This window comes from Alexandromys fortis, unplaced genomic scaffold, assembly GCF_014885135.2.
Source record: "Alexandromys fortis isolate MF-2015 unplaced genomic scaffold, M_Fortis_MF-2015_v1.1 scaffold_125, whole genome shotgun sequence".
Classification (NCBI taxonomy): Eukaryota; Metazoa; Chordata; class Mammalia; order Rodentia; family Cricetidae; genus Alexandromys; species Alexandromys fortis.
This window is the reverse complement of record NW_026068026.1, coordinates 661185-680023: the sequence shown is the minus strand read 5'-3', so window position 1 is coordinate 680023 and position 18839 is coordinate 661185. Positions and strand designations below refer to the sequence as shown.

The following is an 18839-nucleotide window of genomic DNA, read 5'->3' as shown; positions in this document are numbered from 1 at the left end:
GCGCCGCCTCCTGGCGAGGCCTGGGAAGGACCCGGTGCAGCTCTGGCCGGGCGCGCCAAGCTGCCACTCTGCAGCACCCACTCCCCACTCCCCTCCCCCCTCCCGGTGAATGCTGGAACAGTTGCGGTGAGGGGGGGGGGGCTGTGTTACCGGAGTCTGCACCTGCACCTGAGCTTAAAAAAAAAAAAACCTCGAAACTTCCTCCTCTGCCTGACGTCCCGTGTACACCTTAGACAACACAGCAGCTGATCCCTGTGGGAAAGTAAGCACTGAACTTACTTTCCACTGCCAAGGTCACCCTTCTCTCTGGCTGCTTCCCTAGGTCCAGACTTACTCAGAGGAATGAATCCAGTCTTTATTAAAATGAACCCCACTTTATACATGAGTTCAAGAGACCGAAAGCCGCTAAAGCGTCCTTAGCAACCGAGTTTTTGCCCAGCCACCCTCTGAGCTGGGCAATTCGGTTCTCCCTAGGAGCTGGCTTTTTACACCCTCCGAAGACTTAACCGTGTGCTCTCCCACCCTCACCCCAGAATTCTTCCTGGACGGACTTGGTTCCCTTCGTGTTGGCTCCTGCTCTGATATTGTCGTGGATCACGCCTCGAAGGTGAAACTGCCGTGGGTGTCAAAGGATACGCAGGCAGACACTTATGCCCGCTACCGTTACCCGGGATCGCTGGACCAGAGTCAGGTGGCCAAACATCGTCTGCTCTTCTTCAAGCACAGGCTACAGTGCATGACCGCTGAGTGACAGCTGATTGGGCCTTCCCACTGTCAGGCTGGGCCTGCCTCCTGGTCCCTGCCAGGAATTCCCAACAACCCCTCCAACTCCTGACCCCTGACCCCCTGTCCATCAACCTGATCCCTAACAGGGGTTTGTCCTGGTGACAACCCTTCCTTTCTGTGAGTGACCAGAGGCCTGATGGAGCCATAACCTTTCCCACAGCCAGTGCCAAGTCCTTCCCCAACCCCATTCCAATGGGGCAGGAAATGGGGGGATTCACTTTCCAAGTGCCAAAGAGCCCAGAAGGACTCTGAGACCCTCAAGTGGAAACAACTCTCACCTCCTGAGGGGGCAGGGAAACTCCCAATGTGCAACCCCAGGGACACGCACCCCCACCCCAGCTCTGGATCCAGCACCATGTGTCCCAGCTTCAACATACCCCACAGGGAGCACTGTGACCGTTGTGTGGAGCTGGAGAACACATGGTGAACACCATTTTCCTTGTGTCTGCAGTACTTTGGGTGTGGGGTGGGCTTGGGAGGGGGACTGGAGAGTTGCAAAGGCAGACACTTGATGGGCTGCAGACACTCTTGGCTTCATTTTATTGGTTGTATTGGGGTGGGGGCTCAGGGGCCGTGGCCTTCCACACACAGACTGTTGGGACCTCTCATACTCCAAGTGACCTTGGTTAGACCCACACTGTACAAATCTTTGGGCCAGTGGGCTTCTAGGGGAAGAAAAGAGACAGTTGAGAAATATTTGTTACAGCCGTCCATCTCTGAGACTCAGTGCGCTGGAAGCATCTCAGCCCTTTGGAGACCTTAGTCTTCACCATTGGTGAAGGGTGCCCACACTCCCTAACTTGTTTGTTTGTTTGTTTGTTTTTCAAGACAAATTCTTTCTATGTATCCCTGGCTGTTCTAGAACTCCCTGTGTAGAGCAGGCTAGCCCCAAACTCATAGAAATCATCCTGCCTCTGTGTGCTGGAGGATTAAGGGTACGCCCCCCCTTCAATGCAAGTCAGATTCTCCCTGCTTCCCTCTTGAGCTTCCTCCATCCCTTCTCCACATCCCTCCCCAGCCCAGCACCTCCTGGCTCCTGCCTCACCAGTCTCTCCAGCGCATGTGCGGCTGCATCCTGGACACTCACAAAGAGTTGTTCTGGGGTCATTCTCTCCAGGAGTCCTGCCCGGGTCAAGGTCTCCAGCACCAAAGCTGTGTGGGAAAGGTGTCAAGTGCTCGGGCCCCCAATCCCTTCCACAAGTGTCCAGTCACAGTCCTCCCCCCTCCCCCCATCCTTCATGTCACACACCATTGCACTGAGCCAAGAGGAGACAGATCCCAGCATCCTGGCATCGCCTGGTGAGCTGCAGGAACCAGACAGGGGTTAAACCCCAAATCAAGGGCATGCGTGGCATGAAGGGAGCTTTTCCTTAGCTTCCCTGTTCCCTTACCTGTACCACTTCCCTGGCCCCTGCAGCATCCGCAAAGCTGATGCCGCTGAAGTCCAGGACCACCACTCTGATGGGCTCAGCACCTGGGATGGAAGAAAGCAGGAGCATCCAGACACCTGGTGGCTCACGGCCAAAGCTCCCTCTTCTCATCCCGTCTCACCTTTGTCAGGTAGACTACCCAGCTTTGGAGCCTGCTATAAACAGAGAAAAACAATGTCACCACCTCCAAGTCACAGGCACCAACTTGCAATCTCAAGACATACTAGGCTCCCAACCCTAGAGGGTCCACACTCCCCCTTGACCGAAGTCCTCACCTTGCCTCTTTCTCCAAGCCCCAGACGCCACTCCAAGATGTGGCGGAACTGCCCACGGGTTGCGAAGTAGAGTGGTGTTGGATAGCTCAGGATGCAGAGACCCGGAACCTGGAGGAGCTGAAGGGTAAGAGAGTCAGGAGCGTCCTGTGAATCAGTCCTGCCTTCTTTGGTTGCTACCTGCCCACCTTATGGCTCTCTCTCAGTGGCCTGTAGAGCTCGGTCCCCTCAGCCAATCCAAGTGCCAGGCACTGCACCCTAGGGAAGAAGCTAGAGTCAGAGTCCCAGCCTTTGGCGGTAGTCACCCCCAGAGTACCTAGCTTCCTCCCCTCATTTCAACTCTACCCATCTCTACGCTCACCTCTGAGTGCGGCAGACCACTGTCATCATAGAGACGACCACGCCCACAGCCAGGCCCAGGTCCACATTCAGGGTCACCACTGCCACCCATGTGACCATCCACACAGCCTGAAGGATATGGGTATGGGTGGATTTCCCAGAAGAAACACAGGCTCATGGACAAACATGAGTAAGGATGACTCAGGAGAAAGGAGGCATGGCAGAGGGAGAGGCTTAAGAGTATACACACCAAATATAATAATGTCAGACCCTGCGTGAGTCAGGAGGTCTGGACTGGGGGCACAGTACAGTGGTAGGGAGCTCTGCTAATATTCATGGGGTTCTGGGTCTAATCTTCAGAACCATCAAAAAAGTGCCCCCAAACACTCGGGTCCTTTTCCTTTTCTCTAACATATGCATGAGGTCTGTGTGTTGCATGGGTTAAAGAACTTAGACCAGGATGATCAGCTTTGGGCCCAGGCAGAAGCCGGGGATGCCGGGGTAATGCCATGTCTCACAAAGTCCACGCGGCTGATGCGCCATAGCTGTGGCAGCTCCTGCATCTGGAAGAACATCTGGCGCATGCTGGAGATATTGATGCAAGCCAGGACAGCCTTGAGAGAGAGAAGAAGAGGCCTTTGTCCAAAGGCTCTGGAGCTCAGCCAGCTCCACTCAAGCACATGGTGTCTCTTTTCCTCCCTACCTTGGGCAGATAGTAGAAGAAGGGCCCCAGCCACAACAGCACTGCCAGGACAACTACGCAGGAGAAGAGGCCGGCCAGCTGCAGGGAAAGAAAGCCGAGAAGGGAGGAAGGGAAACCTCCATCCCCACCTGTGTGGGAGCCGGTCTCCCTGCCCAGCCTGTCTCGCGTCCCTCAGACCTCTCCCTCCTCCCACACACAGGCCCTGCTCACTACCCTCTTGATGTTCTGCCAGTCACACTGAGCTCCTCCCCCCCAGCTAAATGCCTGTCATTTGCCGATTGCTCCCAGATGTGTGCAGGTTGGCCTCACACTATTGAAGCGCATCTCCATCTTAAAAGGTCCTCTTGCCGGGTAATGGTGGCGCATGCCTTTAATCCCAGCACTCGGGAGGCAGAGGCAGACAGATCTCTGTGAGTTCGAGACCAGCCTGGTCTACAGAGCTAGTTCCAGGACAGGCTCCAAAGCCACAGAGAAACCCTGTCTCGCAAAATAAAATAAAATAAAATAAAAGGTCCTCTTGGTGCTGATGACAAGCAGGCTAGTCATCTGCTTAGGAACCAACAAGTAATCATGGAAAACAAAAAAACTAGGGCAAGAATCACGAGGGGCAATATTTCTTTCTTTTTTAGGGGTCCTTATTGAAAATGTCAGAGTTTTATATCCTACATTTATAGGGGTGTGTGTGTGTAAGGACAACACACCTGTGTCCCGGTTCTTGTAGACAGCGACACTGGTGTCTTCCTCTGTAACTCCTCTGCCACACTGAGGCAGGGTCTCTCAGTTGAACCCAGAGCTCATTGATGCTCAGGGCACCCCATCCCCTGGCTGTCTTCAGGACGGGTCGCCATGGAGCTGGGGATTTGAACTCCTGCCCTCATGCTTCTGTGGTGAAGCATGCACTTTATCCACTGAGCCATCTCCCCACCCAGCATAGTAGTTTCATTTTGAAAGTCTCTGTGTACCCAAGACAGCCTTGAAGCCCAGGTCCCCCTGATTCAGTCAGCCTTCCTAGTTTCTAGAATTCTGGCTATGTGATACAACACACACACACATACATATATGTATACATATACATGTGTTTATATACATGCACACATATATGTACACACACATACATAGGTTTTTTTAAAAACTGCATTTACTTATGTCTTCAGTGTTCTCTCTGCATTGTATGCCATGGGCCAGAAGAGGGCACCAAATCTCATTACAGATGGTTGTGAGCCATCATGTGGTTGCTGAGAATTGAAGTCACCCCATATATTGTTTTTTTTGAGACAGGGTTTCTCTGTGTAACAGCTCTGGACCAACCAGGCTGGCCTCGAACTCACAGAGATCCGCCTGCCTCTGCCTCCCGAGTGCTGGGATCAAATGCGTGCCCCCCCCCACCTTGAGGCATGTAGTTTGTTAATTAATCTGAGGAACCATAGCCTTTGTCAGTGCTTCCAGCCTGCAGAGGTCCCCGTGGAACTTCATTATTGTCTAATCCTCCTCCTTATAATCCCTCCTCTCACTCCCACCCTCTAATATATGGATCTATTGGGGTGTCTGCCTGTTTCCCCACCTTCTGTGGTCATCCCTACCTGAAAATCCCATCTTTTCCTCTCACCCAAGGGGTCCCTCTTACCTGTGTGTTCCCACCAGCATCCACTAATAAGCTGGTTGTAGCCAGTGTGGCCGAGTTGGGAAAGCAAGAGAAGAGAGAAGAGATGAGGTTGGAGACACCATGGGCGAAGAGCTCCTACAAGGACACCATGAAGTCAGGAGGAAAAATGCATGGGCATGGAAGGATACGGCTAAGGGGTCGCTCCTGGAAAAGGCTGGCATCCAGGGTCACACCTGGTTGGGGTCAATTGTGTAGCTGTACTTGTCTGCATAGATGGAGGCCAGGGAGGTGGACACGGCAAAAGTAACCAAGGCAATGGGTAGCGAGTCGGCCAGTATCCTGGGCAGCTCGTCCAGGGCGGGGAAGAGCGGCTGGGGGAACCTAGAGAGGGAAGGAGCCATGCTAAGGATGGGTTGGTTGTTACGGGAAAACTGAGTAGGAGAAGCAACTGGAATTGGGCAGGACAAGGGAGGGTGTCTGTGGGAGAGGTGGGGGGAGGAAGAGGTGTCTTTTCTCTCTCTTACCCTCCAGGCAATACTCCAACTACCTGGACGTTGTATCTTGTGTCCAGGGAAGAGGCAAAACACAGCACAGAGGCCAGAAGCACCTAAGGAAAACAGCACAGTAGAGCCTAGAAAGAGACGGGGCCTTTGGCAGAGTCTAGAAGAACCTCAGCCTGAAGGAGAATCCCAGTGTGGGTCTGGGTGGTCTTAGCTGGTGAGGCCACAGAATGTTCGGAATGGATGCCTATCATCTCTGTCTCACCTACAGCGAAGGAAGGGGGGTAGTGTTTGCCGGAGAGATAGGGAGACAAAGGAGCTAAGAGGAGGTCCTTTGGGAGAGATGGACACAAAAGATCCACTTGAGCCGTTCTAAGTCTATCTGAGATACCTGTGGAGAGCGATGACATTATTTACACAGGAAGAGAGTTATCTGGGTGGGCAGTGAAAGGGAGATACAGTGGATCACAGCGAGAGGCCAGTGAGGAGAACAGAGAGAGTGCAAAGAGGCCCGGAGCGAACTCGACCGGGGGAGAGGAACTGTATACAGGCAAGCAGTTCTGGTGGGTCAATTGGTCTAGAAAACTCTTGGAAAGTCCAAGTGTCAACAGAACGTCTTGCTTGTGTAACTTCTGTGTATTCCACAAGGGGGCGGCAGCCTCTAGATCCTGCTGGCCGGGTAAGTGGGGGACACAGCAGGGGGCAAGGACCTAGGATGGCCCTCACCATGACAACTTCTCCTGGGATCGGAGTGGGTAGCCTGTCCCGGAATCTCACGTTCAGTTCCTTGACCGGCACTAGCAACGCCAGACTGAGCGCTGAGATGGTCAGTTCTGCAGGACTGCTCCGGGCCAGGGCGGTGAGCACCACAGCCAGCGTCTGCAGGAAGGGACCACGAGCAGGACTGGGTACCAGTGTTAATCGGCTCTGCCGGATTCAACACCAACCCGCTAGAGCCGAGCAGCTCTTCTCCCCAGCGCCCTCACGCAGCACCGTGGTTCCTGACACTCTTTTCCCGCTGAATGCCATTTTTCCACCCTCCACGCCTCCCCTTTCAAGTTGTCCCTTTCCCGTGACTCTTTTTCCACTCCCACCTTGAAGAGAGAAAAGCAGCCGATCTGGCGTGGGAGAGACAAACCCAAGAGGCTTGGTAGCTGGGACACCAGCACGTGTAGCGCGGCCCCGCTGGTTAGCGCCTTAACCACAGGCTCAGATAAAAAGGTAGACAGGATCCCAAGCTGTAGAGCGAACATCGCTAGCTGTGGAGAAGGTAGAGTGGGAGGGGAGCGGTGTGCGATCGCCAACAGACCAGCCAGCTCCCCCACTGCACATCCGCCACGCGGGACCTGAACCCGAGGCGTGTTCCTATTCTTTCCCTCATCCCCCACCCTCAGGCCCAATTGTTGTTTCTGATTCTCTCCGGTGGATCCATCCCTTAGGGTCAGCATTGAGTCCTCCCTTACCATCAGCGCCCCACTCCCGAAGGCCACAGCCGCTGCCGCCCCAACTCTCCGAGCTTCCAATTGCTCCCTTTCAATTTCACTGAGGTTCCCCGCGAGGGGATCGGGCACCAGCCGCTCAACAACAGAGCCGGTCATGAGACTGAGGACTGCGAAGGTTCCTGCAGCAGTGGGGTCAGACGCAGAGATAAGCAGTGGTGCAGCCTGGGGCAGAGCAGCCGCGCAGAGTCCCGCAGTTCTACAGCCTAGGGTGCTGCTGTCTGATCCACTCTCTTAGAAGGTGAAGATCTTGGGGTCATGGGCTGGTACATGGGCCGGGAACCAGTAGGCAGGAAAGAAAAGTGTGCCCCTCGGCAAAAGTGCCCCCTCTGCAGGCTCTCAGCGGACTGTGCACTTCTTTTCCTTCAAGGCCAAATATAACCAAATTTCACAGGGACGAGGAGATTCGTGTAAACTCTTGCCTCTGTATCCACTCCAGCAAGCTTGGAATGGGGGGGGGGGAAGTGGGAGTCACAGAGTTTGTGCAAAGAGGCTGGGAATGGGATGGGGATATCCAAAGAGGGATGGCGGCAAGTAGGTGAGGGAAGGTGGCAGGGGGAACAGCGCCCCAAAGCTTTCAAGTGGCAGTCTTGCCAAGGTATGTTTGGCTCACGCCTTTAATACCAACCAGAGGGAGGCAGAGGCAGGCAGATCTCTGAGTTCGAAATCACCTGGTCTCTAGGGAGCCTCAGACCAGCTAAGACTGTACAGTGAGACCCTGCCCTCCCCTCTCCCCCCGCAGCTTCAAACCTCTGACTATTTTCATCTTAAAGAGAAGTCATGTCTGGCCACTCACCAGTGGACAGGTGTCTCCCAGTGCCCAGCAAACTGTAGATGAGGACCGGAAAGAAAGAAGTGTAGAGTCCAAACACGGGGGGCACAGAGGTCAGGAGGGCAAAAGCCATGCCTAAGGGGAAGAAGAAAAAGTATGTGTAGCGGGCGGTGGCGCGGGGGGGGGGCGTCTATAGCCTCCAGGTACTGCCCTTTCCCACACTCTTGGACTGGCCATTGGACAGTATAAATCAGGACACCCGAGGGAACTGAGAGGTTAATGGGCCTCAGTGGGAGGTCGTGAGGCCAACAAGGTCACAGATCCTTGCCCACGTCCTGGGTGGCAGGCTTTGTGCCTCTCTCCAGTTCTCTGAGGCGGAACAGAGTCCAAGATGTCTCACAGGATTGCACAGATGAGGACGGGTAGGGGTGGGAATATGATGGAGTCCCACAGTTCTACTCTCAAATTCCCCCTCTGACCCAGCAGGGATACTAACCCACCACCTCACTGCTCAATTCTCAGCTCCCCATAGCTTGGAACCCCAATAGGCTGTAGTTGGGGCCTCTCACCCTGGGGCACGTGCACAACGCCCACGGTCACTCCAGCCACTGCATCTCCTAGCAGCCACGCTCGCCAGCGGTAATGGGGCAGCCAGCGCAGCGGAGGCAGCCGTGCCTGCAGCACGCGCCACGCCCCCGGCCCTGAACAGCAGCCAGCTCGCCTCCTCCACAACCCGCACAGCCAGGGTAAGCGGGGCTCGGCTGGTACTTCCGGCTCTTCTGCGCCTCCGTAAAGCTCCTGGAACCGAGCGTGGGTGAGAGGTTCCCTGAACCTAGAACTCAGCGGAGACTTCAGGTCAGAAACCTCTTCCGGACCTGAGCAGGTCCCAGAGACAAGTGATCCACTCATTTTGTCCTTGGTCCCCTGCAGCATCTCCCGGTCTTAAATACCCTTCTGCGCCCCCCACCCCACCCCCGCTAGTCCTGAGCCCGCCTCCACAAAGCAGGGTCCAATCCGGACCTGTAGAGGGTACTTTCTGGAGTACCTCCTTGGGTCAGGCTTGGGTGGAAAAAGTCCCTATGTTAGGCGCCTCCTCAGACATCCTTAGCCGGATCTGACTGCCTGGAAGCCTGGGGGCCTGCCCTGAGGAACTGTAGAGAGATAAGAGACCCAAAGCCACTTCCAGTGGTCCTCTTCAGCAGGACCCTTTCCACTCCGGCACTTTGAGCAAGGCTAGCTGGTTCCTTTGGGTCAACGGTCTTTCCTGAGCCCCTGCACACTCGCACGGCTGGAATACGATGTTCATCGCCAGTTGGAATTCCCCACCCAAATCCCTTTCCTCATATGGCAAACTGACCCTAAGGAGCGGGTTTTACAACGAGAAAGCAGGTTTTATAAGCCAATATTCAGTGAGCAAGGACAGAGACGGAACCACCCAGCTCTCTGCTAGGGTGGCTGGACCTGGTTTAGGGGAAATAATGAACCAGAAAGAAATGTTTATGTTGTCTCTTAGGTGCAGCAAAGCCCTGAGATACCGTTCCTTACATCCAGGTTTATTCTCAAAGCAGGCATTCCACAGTACATGTTTAAATTAAGGGCATGGCACTTGCTGCTCGCATGGCTGTCCCCAGCTGCTTTGACTGCGCCATTGCAGCTGGCACTGGTGGGCCTGGCTGTCCCAGGAGCACAAAGGGGCCATGCACCCACCCATGCACCCCTGTGGTCTCAGAAGAGACACAAAAGTTCGGAGCCCCCAATTCCTGCTGTTTTCTGTCATCCCTCCCGATTCAAAGACAGTTCAGCGTCCCCCATCAGTCTGACTCCCCCAGTCCCTGACCCCAAAGCCCAGGGTGGGGTACAGAGAGGGTGGGCCTCTCCTCTTCAATTCCTCCTATTGTTCCCCAGAAATCTTATCTGGGCCTCACGTCCTGTCCCCCCCCCTTATAGATCCCTCCCCTCATTGTCAGCCAAAGGGGCCTGGGACCCATGGGGAGGCTCCAGCATCTCCACACCCTCCCACCCCAGCAATCTATTGTCTGCTGAGGAAGCCCCAGCTCACGTGACTGAGCCCAGGGGACCGGTGGACACAGTGGACACAGATACATAGGGACCCAGAAGCCATCTGGGTCTCTGTACCCTTGGCTGTCTCTGTCCCAGAGGCTGTGCCAGGAGTTGGGAGGGGTGAAGACCTCTTCAGCGCTCCACTCTTAGCGCTGGGCTTAAAGACTCCATTTCTATTCAGTGTGGACCTTCCCCCTTCCCCCAAAGAGGGAGAAGGAGACTCCAATCCTCTCCACCTTCCCAGTCTTCGGCAGGACATTGAAGCCTCAGACAAAGGTACCCTGAACAATTTATCTATCTATCTATCTATCTATCTATCTATCTATCTATCTATCTATCATCTATTATTTATTTTTACACTGGATATTTTATATACTAGTATTTAGATGTTGGGGGAGGGTAGTAGGAAGTGAGCCTTCTGGTTGAGTTTGAACCAAAGAATAAATCTAGAACCCAGAAGGACCAAATAAAGGGGAGAATACATTAAGAGAACTTCAGAGTTTTCCCTAAACCCCAGGTGTGGACTGGGAGATGCTGTAACTAATTGCAGGTGGGAGACAAGGACAGAGGCTCTTCTGACCTTCTATCCTCTTGTTTCGTTATTTGTATGTTTGAGACAGGGTCTCACTCTGTAGACCAGGCTGGCCTCGAACTCACAGACATCTGCCTGCCTCTGCCTCCGAGTGCTGGGACTGAGGGTCCTGGCTCTGCCTTTCTTACAGACCTCCCCTAAGGGTACTTCACCAATCCGTTCCCACTGCAGCCTCTCTGTCTCCCCACCACCAAGACTGCAGCCTAGTGATGTAACAAAACTTTTATTCACAGGAAACTGGAAAACAAAATCACAACGAAACCAATCATTTCTATCTGGCCCCAGCCCGAGCCCCCCCTCCAAGCCCCTACATATCCTCCATCTGAGGGACGCATGCGTGGAGTTCCTTGTGCAGAGCGGAGGCCTCGCAGCTCTAGGTAGGCCCCTCCGTGTTGAGCTCTCCCAGCTTTGCCCATCCCCCACACAGCAGGAAGAAAGGTCTCTGGCACATTGCCAGGACTGTCCTCCAGTTCCTCGAGGAACCAGTGGCCGAATCAGCACCATGCCCAAGGCCTTCATCACTATAACTCATCTTCATCCAGCTTTGCCAGCCTGGCCTGACAGGGAGGGGTGCTCAGAGCCGGAAGGGCTGGAGGGTGGCGAGGAGTCTGGGGGGTGTCACTGAGAGCCTGCAGGAAGATTCAAGCCAGAAGATCAACAGAGGCCACCAGTCTACCCTCACCCCTCTTTCCAGGTAAAGCCCTAGCCAGGCCACCCTCCTCTTGCCCCAGAATTAAAGTGAAGAAGTTAAGGATGGAAAGTAGCAAAGTCACACAAAAGGAAAGTGGCGGAAGGAAGGAGACGGTGGGGGAACAAAGGCCCTCCCTTGTACCCTAGTAGTAAACTCTTCCTCATACCTGTATATCCAGGGGTAAGGGTGCTCTGGGCACTTCCCCTTTGGGCAAAAGCAGCAGGGAAGGGAGGGAGCCATTGATGGGTGTGTGCATGCTGACCTGGGCCAGGTCTCCAGGCCGTATCCTCCCAGGGCTCCCTACCCCAGGCCCTCCTGACCGCCCCAGGCTGTTGGTCTGGCTCTCCCGTCTCTGGTACTCAATGGGTGACTGCAATGCTGGGCAAGGCAAAGAACAGAGATGTATTACAGGAGAGACGGGTTAAGCCCTCTGCTTCTTCTCCCTTCCTCCCATATGCCTGCCCTCCTAAGTTAGCCAATGTAAGATGCTTGGGACTTTTTAGAGGATGCTGGGTGGATGGAGGAGGGAGAAGTGCCAGGCACAAAGAACCAAGGGTTGGGATTTGGTCCAGGGGGGAGGAGGGTTCCGGAGGTCAAAAGGCTTTGTGAGCCTACTGCAAAGGGATGATGGGAGCTTCACCATTGAGAAAGTCACGCTGGCTTTCCAGGATCTGGGCCACTTGCTTGATCCAGGCCTGACTGACTGCAGGGTCTGAAGCCTGCAGAACATAGCGCTGGATCCCACCTTCTGGCCCCCTAGAGGTCAGCGCAAACCGGCAAGGGTTGCCTTGGAGGTTGCCCTCCAGTCCTAGACAGCTCACCTGAAGTTGCGAACAGACACAGTCCTCAGATTCTGCAGGCCCCTCCACTAACCCATAGAGTCAGACATCGTGAGGCCTCCCTCACCCTGTCCCAGCCTGCTCCCTTCCTGATGGCCCTCCCCACCTTGATGCTGCTCTTGTACACATAGCCAGGCTGTGTGCCACCTCGACCTCCTCCTCCCAGTGCCTCACTGAAGATGATGATTTGCTCAAACAGGAAGACACGTCTCTCACGACCCCGGGAAGAAAGCAGACCCCCAGACTCAGGCTCTGTCACCAAAAATGTGTCCTGGCCCAAGAGCTTCCCCTGAGCCGTCAGTTTTCCCTGGAACCAAAGGACATAGCCTCTGAGAAAGCACAAGAAGGGTTTGAAAAGAGCATCAGCTTCTCCCTCCCCACCCCCACACTCCCAACTAACCCCGGTGGAGCTGCTCAGAAGGTAATTCCTTATAAGGATCCAGAGTTCTAAGACCTGAGCCCAAGAACTGCAGTTTCCAGCCCTGTTCCCATACCTCGAATCCCCGCAGTCTCCCCAGCGACATCATGTCGTCACAGCGCTTGGGCACGAAGCACATGACCTCCACAGCTTGCTGGGATACAGGGAAGAGTGGCGTCATTACTGGCAAAGAGGTCTCTCCACACATCACCACCCCAGGGGCCTCTCCCTAAAAACCAGACATCCCCGAGCCGCTCAGAGACCGAGGTACCCACAAGACTAAGAGGACAAGGTGGGCAGGTGTCCTGGGAACCTCACCTCCAGCTCCTCAGTATCCATCCCAGCCCTGCTGTAATACTTCAGAAAATCCTAGGACATAAAGGGGAGGCGCTTAGGGAGGCTGTGAGCACGTCCACGGAAGTGCTTGTTTCGAATACCCAGGGCACGAGGGACAACTCTGTAGAGGATCCAGAACCCCGAAGATGACTGGGGAATGACCCGTCCCAGCTGGCCGTGTGCCCAGGGAGAAGGTGGTCCTGCCCAGCTGGCCATGTCCCCAGGGAGAAGGTGGTCCTGCCCAGCCGGCCATGTCCCCAGGGAGAAGGTGGTCCTGCCCAGCCAGCCATGTCCCCAGGGAGAAGGGGGTCCTGCCCAGTCAGCCGGCTGTGTCCCCAGGGAGAAGGTGGTCCTGCCCAGCCAGCCATGTCCCCAGGGAGAAGGGGGTCCTGCCCAGTCAGCCGGCTGTGTCCCCAGGGAGAAGGGTGGTCCTGCCCAGCCGGCTGAGTCCCCAGGGACTAGGGTGGTCCTGCCCAGCCAGACGTGTCCGCAGGGAGAAGGGTGGTCCTGCCCAGTCGGCCATGTCCCCAGGGACTAGGGTGGTCCTGCCCAGCTGGCAGTGTCACCAGGGACTAGGGTGGTCCTGACCTTGAGCAACAGCTGGTATTTCATAATTCGCTGCACAGGTTTAATGAGGAGGTCATTGAGCTGCAGACGGTGTCCCAGCTGCTGCCTGATCTCCTGGAGACAAGGACAGGTCAGTTATGTAGCCTGAAAAGCCTGTTTATGCTGACTCTATGCTTTGTGTCTCCCCCCACAAGACACCTCACCCACTGACCTCAAAGTAGCTGTCCCCAAATTCTGACACCACATGCTCTGACTTGGGCTTATTCTGACAGTAGACCACATACATATGCAGCCGGCGCTCCTAACAGGGATAACGTCGAAGAAAGCAGAGTATAACAAAAGAGGCCACATCTCCACTGAGCCCAGACCCATCACAAGCCCTTTCCCTACTAGGGCCCAGCCTCACATGTTTGATGAACAGCTGAGCCAGCCAATCAGGATCTTTCAGACACTGCTGCAGCTCCTGCAGGAAATAGCTGGAAGAGTTGGGAGACGGGCAACACATCAAACCCTCCTCGAACCCCTCTGCCTCCTTACACATCCCAGATCTCCAGTTACAAGCCCTGGTCACGCCCCCCTACAGAACTCCAAAGGCTCCTTGAGTCCCAGTGGACCCATGGTTCTGATTCAGAATCTAGGACAGAGAGATTACCAGATGAGGGCCCTTCCCCAGCACCCGGCTCAGGGCTCCAGCACCCGGCTCAGGGCTCCAGCACTCACTCTCGGTGCCACTCATAGATCTGCTGAATGTTTCCAAACACAATCCTGTCACGACCTCGGAGACTCTCCGGGACCCCCTGAGTAGCCATGGTAGCCATGTAACCCTGTAGGAAGGATGAGATGGTACTATGAGCACGTGACCTGGGCTCCGGGTGGCCCTAACACAAAGTCCAGAAGTACAGGGTGCCAGGAAGGTGGTACAGAGGTACCATCTCTTGAAAATAGCCCCAGACAGAGGGAAAGAGCAAGTGGGCCGTGGCTGGGAAGGAGAAAAGAGAACTACCTCTACAATTTGTCCCAAGTCATCCACATACATTTTTTCTGTTTCTACCAGCTCGCTCAGGACAAACCTAGGGGGTACAAGGCAATACGAGGACGCCGTCACTTAAGAATGGAGACCTGCTTAGTCGAGCCACCCTCTGAGGTGCTGTAAATGTGAGGGCTCTATGGGCGTTCAGCAACTGGAGCGCGCTGTGGACTTACATACTCCTTTCCAGGGCTACCCTCTTCTGTTCTTCCTCATTCTGGGGGGCTTGAGACAAAGTCTCCTCTTCAGGTGCCTGGAAAGCAAAGGCATCCCAGGGCAAAAAGGAATACTTTCTCAGTGAGGAGAGCCTTCTCAGATCTATATTCATTCATTGGTTTTTTTTTTGCTTGTTTGTTTGTTTTTTATTTTAAAGATTTGTGTTTTGCCGGGCGGTGGTGGCGCACGCCTTTAATTCCAGCACTCGGGAGGCAGAGGCAGGCGGATCTCTGTGAGTTCGAGACCAGCCTGGTCTACAAGAGCTAGTTCCAGGACAGGCTCCAAAACCTCAGAGAAACCCTGTCTCGAAAAACAAAAAACAAAAAAAAGATTTGTGTTTTGAGACAGGGTCTCTTTTAAATAGCTCTGGCTGTCTTGAAACTCACTATATAAACCAGGTTGGCCTTGAACCTACAGAGATGCACTCCTGAGAGCTGGGATTAAAGGTGTGGGTTACCATACCTGGTTTAAGATATTATTATTATTAGTTATTATTATTATTATATAGGTTTTGGGGGTATCACTGTGTGTTGGTACCCACAGAGACCAGAAGAGGGTGCTGTTTCCTTTGGGTTTGGAGATACAGGTCCTTGTGAGTCACGCAGGTGCTAGGCCCTAAACTTGGGTCTTCAGGAAGAGTAGTGTGCTTAACCACTGAGCCATGTCTCCAGCTGTTGTTTGATTAGCTTTGAAACATGATCTCATGTAGCCCAGGAGGGCCCGGAACTTGAATGTAGTTGAAGTTGGCCCTGAACAGGTGCATGCCCCGTGCCTCGTTCTATTTCTTCATACCTGTGTCTTGTCCCCAGGACCCTCCAACAACGTAGTCAACAAGGTTAGCTCTGGCAACCCTTCTCCTGTGGCTAGCGTTGGTTCCGGCATCCAGTTCTAAGGCCAGACAGAGTTCCTGAGGTCATGAACAGTAGGCGGGCTCCCCAGTGACCCCAACCTGCTGCCCTCTTTCCCAGGGTCATTCTTGATCGCCCTGCTTCCGTGGCATTCCCTGCTCACCTCATATTGTCCCGTTTGACCACTGTCTGCCTCAGTTTCCACACTGAGACAATGTTTGGAATGATCCAACCATTTCCTCAGGCCACTTACTGGCCCAGGGGGGACTGGAGAACAGGGGTGAGAGCTGAGGCCAGAGCTGGGGCCAGACGGGACAGCTAGACCCGAGGCAGCGGACACTGATCTGCTCCCCTCACTACCCGCAATGGAATAGGATTCTAGTGGGAGGAAAAAGACAGCAGTTGATGGACATCACCCCAGCTCCAGCCTTAGGGTGCTAGGGGAACTTCCAGCCTGACCTCCGTGATGTTCAGACCCTGCCTTCCAGGGTCCCCTCTTTTGCCAACCCTCATTTGAATTGCTGGGAGAGAAATCTTTGCAAGGCAGGCTGGGGTGGAAGAACAGTAAACACCTGGCTTCAGGGCCTGTACTCCCCCACTTCCATGTGGAGGTCCCCATACCCTGAGCATAGCACAGATATGGGGGTGGGGGCAGCCATCTGGGCAGATACTGGAGACTCGGGGGTAGCCATCTGCCTTCCTACAACACTCCCCCTTCCAATAGGTACAGACCATTCTCCCAGAGAGGGGTGAGGACAAAAGAGCTCAGCTGTCTGCCACCCCCAGGCCCCTCCTCCTCCAACTGAAGTGATTACTATATAATTCTTTTTTTTTTTTTTTTTTTTGAACAGCCCACCTTTCCAGCACACGCATACACGCAACAGAGGGGGCAGAGAGGATAGCACAGCAGGGTTATCTTTGGCCAACAACTGCGAAGAGCTGCAGCCCGAGTTCTTATAAAGCTTACAGACAGTTACCCACCCACCCCCAGTTCGTCATTCCTCTGCTCTCTTTTCTGCAGACTTTTCAGCCAAGTGATTTGAGGGTAAATACTTGGTTCTGGACCTAAGAAGACCGTGAGAGAATGTTTTCCTCTTAGCCTGCTGATTATAGGAAAGAGATGAGTCCTCGGACCCTTCCTCAACTTGAATGAGTAGAAACCTAGTAGAAAGGGCCTTAGATAGTCTCTGTTAAATCACTTTCCTGGAAAACGCACGTACAGGTTCCATCCCTAAATCCCTAGGGCCGGAGCAAGCAGATGCCCCAAACCCCAGCTCAAGTCACCCCCGCAACTCAACGCTGCCCCCCAAGACCTCGCACTCACCACGTCCCCCCTGGGCGAAGCAGCAGCCGCATTTTGCCAGCACTTTTCGAATCACACGGGGACAGGCACAGCGACCCCCTTTGTGACCCCCCCGCATGGCGCCCGGGCCCCCCCGCACCTCCCACCCGGGCCGGCCATGCAGGGGGAATCACGGGGGGCGGGGCGGGGACGGCGCAGGGCGCACACCCCCCTCCCTCCCACCGGGGGCCAGGCTTGGGGAGGGGGGGAGGAAAGGGATGGGAAGCGGGGGTCCTGGAGTAGACGGAAGTCGGGGCAGGGGAGTCTGGAGGGAGGGCCGTGCGGGGCTGGGCCGCGGAGTTGGGCGGGGAGGGTTTCCGGAACCCTGGCGGTGCGGGGCCCAGGGTCCAGATGTCCAGCCAGAGGGAGGGACAGTAGGGGAGGCCCAGCCGGGATGCGACAGCAGCTCCAGCTCCGTCTCCGGCCCCGGCTTAGAGGTGGCTCTAGGCCCGGGCGGGGTGGTGCGGGGGCCGACTCCCGGAGCCACTGGAGGTGCGCGGGTCCGGGCAGAGCGGCGAGCGGAATAACAGGCCGGGCCGCGGTGCAGCCGCGGGGAGGGGCCTCTGGGCCCAGCTCCGCCTCCCCCGCGTTCCCCCAGCCCCCTCCCCCAGGCACCACCGAGCTCCCACTCCACGACCCGAGACCTCCACCCCTCCTCCCTGCCTGGGCTCCCCCGCCCGCCCGCGATCCTGCTCCCTCTGGCACCCCAGCTGCGACTGCGGGGCGCTGGGTTAGGCGAGAAGCCTGGAGGTGGGGTCTGCCTCGGTCTCCCCTTGGCCTCTGAGATGAAGGATTCACTAGATAGGGCCTTGGCTTGTGTGAAACGTTCTGGGGTTCTGGCTGTCTCCTCCCCCCCCCCCACCCCACGCAGGGCATGCGTGTTTGGGGAACACTTTGTGAGGAACACAAGCCAGGTGCCGCCCTCTCCCCCGACCCTTCTTTTCCTCCAGGCCCCAGAACTCCAAGCTAAAACTAATCACCAATTAAGGCGAAGTCCAGGCGCCTGAGCTGGCCGAGGGCCAGGGGTGGGGCGCGGGGACACTCCACTCCGCCTTCGGGGGCTTGGGACCCGCCGAAGTGAGGACACACATCGGGCTAGAAGGCGAAGAGAAGCGTGGTGTCTGCGATTAAATGGTCCCATGCAAATTAGGTACAGACCTTTATGTTAATATGAACAGCATCTATTTGAAGTCACCACTTTGCGCAGGAGGGCAAACTGTGCCCCACCCAAGCCCAGCTTCTTACCCGGCTGCAAAGCCCAAGCGCGGACCTCAGGTTCGCGCTCCCCTCTTTGATCCTCCTCGGTACAATCACTCTCTGTCTTGGTACTCCCAGGCCCTAAGGAATCTCTCTTCGGGGGCTGCGGGGACAGAGTCACTGTAAGGAACCCCCTCCTAGACTGCCTTGACCTCCCCCTTCCCCTCTCCCGCCTGTCAAACAGCACATTATTCTGAAAGGTTCAACATGAACCTGGCCTATGGCCTTTATAACTGAACTTATGGATCCCTGCGTCTGCTCCATACAACTTTTGTATGCGGGTAAACTGAGTCGTTTAGTGCAATTCTCCTAAAGTCCCCTAAAGACCCCCCCCACCCGCGGTCCCTCCTTCTTACCCCCTCCTGCCCGGGTACGGCGCATGCGCGCAGCATGCCCCCCATGACCCCCAGTATCCGGTCAGTGCGGCCAGGGGTGGGGCGGTCCGGGGGCTTCATGCTGGACCCCTACCCTGCTTCAGGTTTCAGGGCCGAGGGGCTACGGAAGCTGGGGGGCTCTGAGGCCTGCGCGCGTCCGGGGAGTTGCTTCTGCTGAATCCGCCCCCCTGCCCGGCTCCGCCCCCGCTCCCACCGCAGCCAAACTTCGCAAAAGGGGTAGGGATGTTCTTTTCTCCACAAACGGAGTTGAACAACAAACAAACCCCTCTTAGTCCCGATTCCATCCATCGAAGTGCGGCCTAGGGCTTTGCAGGGTTATTGCAGCGCTCAGCACTAGCTCCATCCT

At 55.4% G+C, this 18839-nt stretch overlaps 3 protein-coding genes and 1 long non-coding RNA gene across 16 annotated transcripts in view; 2 read left to right on the top strand and 2 right to left on the bottom strand.

Annotated features, from left to right (window-relative positions):
* Nucleotides 1–3581, top strand: part of B4galnt1 (beta-1,4-N-acetyl-galactosaminyltransferase 1) — a 30464-nt gene extending 26883 nt beyond the window's left edge. For 7 of the 8 annotated variants that reach the window (XM_050163836.1, XM_050163833.1, XM_050163832.1 and 4 more), the window contains one exon: nucleotides 534–1209. In XM_050163836.1, the coding sequence (XP_050019793.1) occupies nucleotides 534–751 (218 nt within the window). In that variant the 3' untranslated portion in view covers nucleotides 752–1209. Of the gene's footprint in view, nucleotides 1–533; nucleotides 1210–2203; nucleotides 2347–2509; nucleotides 2616–3539 lie in introns of those variants that run through there. The other variant, XR_007595659.1, reaches the window with a different exon arrangement.
* LOC126514727 (solute carrier family 26 member 10) lies at nucleotides 1–8862 on the bottom strand. Of its 4 annotated transcripts, XM_050163826.1 has the most exons (19): nucleotides 8474–8861; nucleotides 7929–8039; nucleotides 7097–7254; nucleotides 6728–6892; nucleotides 6360–6512; nucleotides 5658–5740; nucleotides 5367–5514; nucleotides 5155–5268; nucleotides 3531–3608; nucleotides 3346–3441; nucleotides 2850–2956; nucleotides 2677–2746; nucleotides 2492–2608; nucleotides 2338–2371; nucleotides 2178–2260; nucleotides 2036–2090; nucleotides 1832–1938; nucleotides 1164–1451; nucleotides 1–252 (listed from the first exon to the last, which is right to left on the bottom strand). In XM_050163826.1, the coding sequence occupies exons 1-18, from the start codon at nucleotides 8835–8837 to the stop codon at nucleotides 1413–1415; spliced, it is 2082 nt and encodes a 693-aa protein (XP_050019783.1). In that variant the 5' UTR covers nucleotides 8838–8861; the 3' UTR covers nucleotides 1–252; nucleotides 1164–1412. The 4 variants fall into 4 exon arrangements, with proteins under 4 accessions (XP_050019783.1, XP_050019781.1, XP_050019782.1 ...); XM_050163824.1 differs by having other exon boundaries at nucleotides 1164–1938; nucleotides 8474–8862; XM_050163825.1 differs by having other exon boundaries at nucleotides 1164–1938; nucleotides 2338–2368; nucleotides 8474–8862.
* On the top strand, nucleotides 8512–10926 carry LOC126514734 (uncharacterized). The gene is made up of 3 exons (XR_007595660.1): nucleotides 8512–8650; nucleotides 10147–10241; nucleotides 10791–10926. It is a non-coding gene; the product is annotated as an uncharacterized lncRNA (long non-coding RNA).
* Arhgef25 (Rho guanine nucleotide exchange factor 25) lies at nucleotides 10765–18833 on the bottom strand. Of its 3 annotated transcripts, none has more exons than XM_050163828.1 (16): nucleotides 18455–18833; nucleotides 18087–18201; nucleotides 15663–15877; nucleotides 15444–15539; nucleotides 14612–14688; nucleotides 14412–14478; nucleotides 14129–14232; nucleotides 13815–13884; nucleotides 13620–13709; nucleotides 13430–13522; nucleotides 12824–12874; nucleotides 12582–12659; nucleotides 12194–12394; nucleotides 11889–12069; nucleotides 11415–11626; nucleotides 10765–11186 (listed from the first exon to the last, which is right to left on the bottom strand). In XM_050163828.1, exons 1-16 carry the CDS (start codon nucleotides 18551–18553, stop codon nucleotides 11079–11081), a joined length of 1857 nt encoding a protein of 618 aa, XP_050019785.1. In that variant the 5' UTR covers nucleotides 18554–18833; the 3' UTR covers nucleotides 10765–11078. The 3 variants fall into 3 exon arrangements, with proteins under 3 accessions (XP_050019785.1, XP_050019786.1, XP_050019787.1); XM_050163829.1 differs by lacking the exon at nucleotides 18455–18833 and adding an exon at nucleotides 16824–17936; XM_050163830.1 differs by lacking the exons at nucleotides 18087–18201; nucleotides 18455–18833 and adding an exon at nucleotides 16824–18073.
* Nucleotides 18834–18839: the final 6 nt, after the last annotated feature.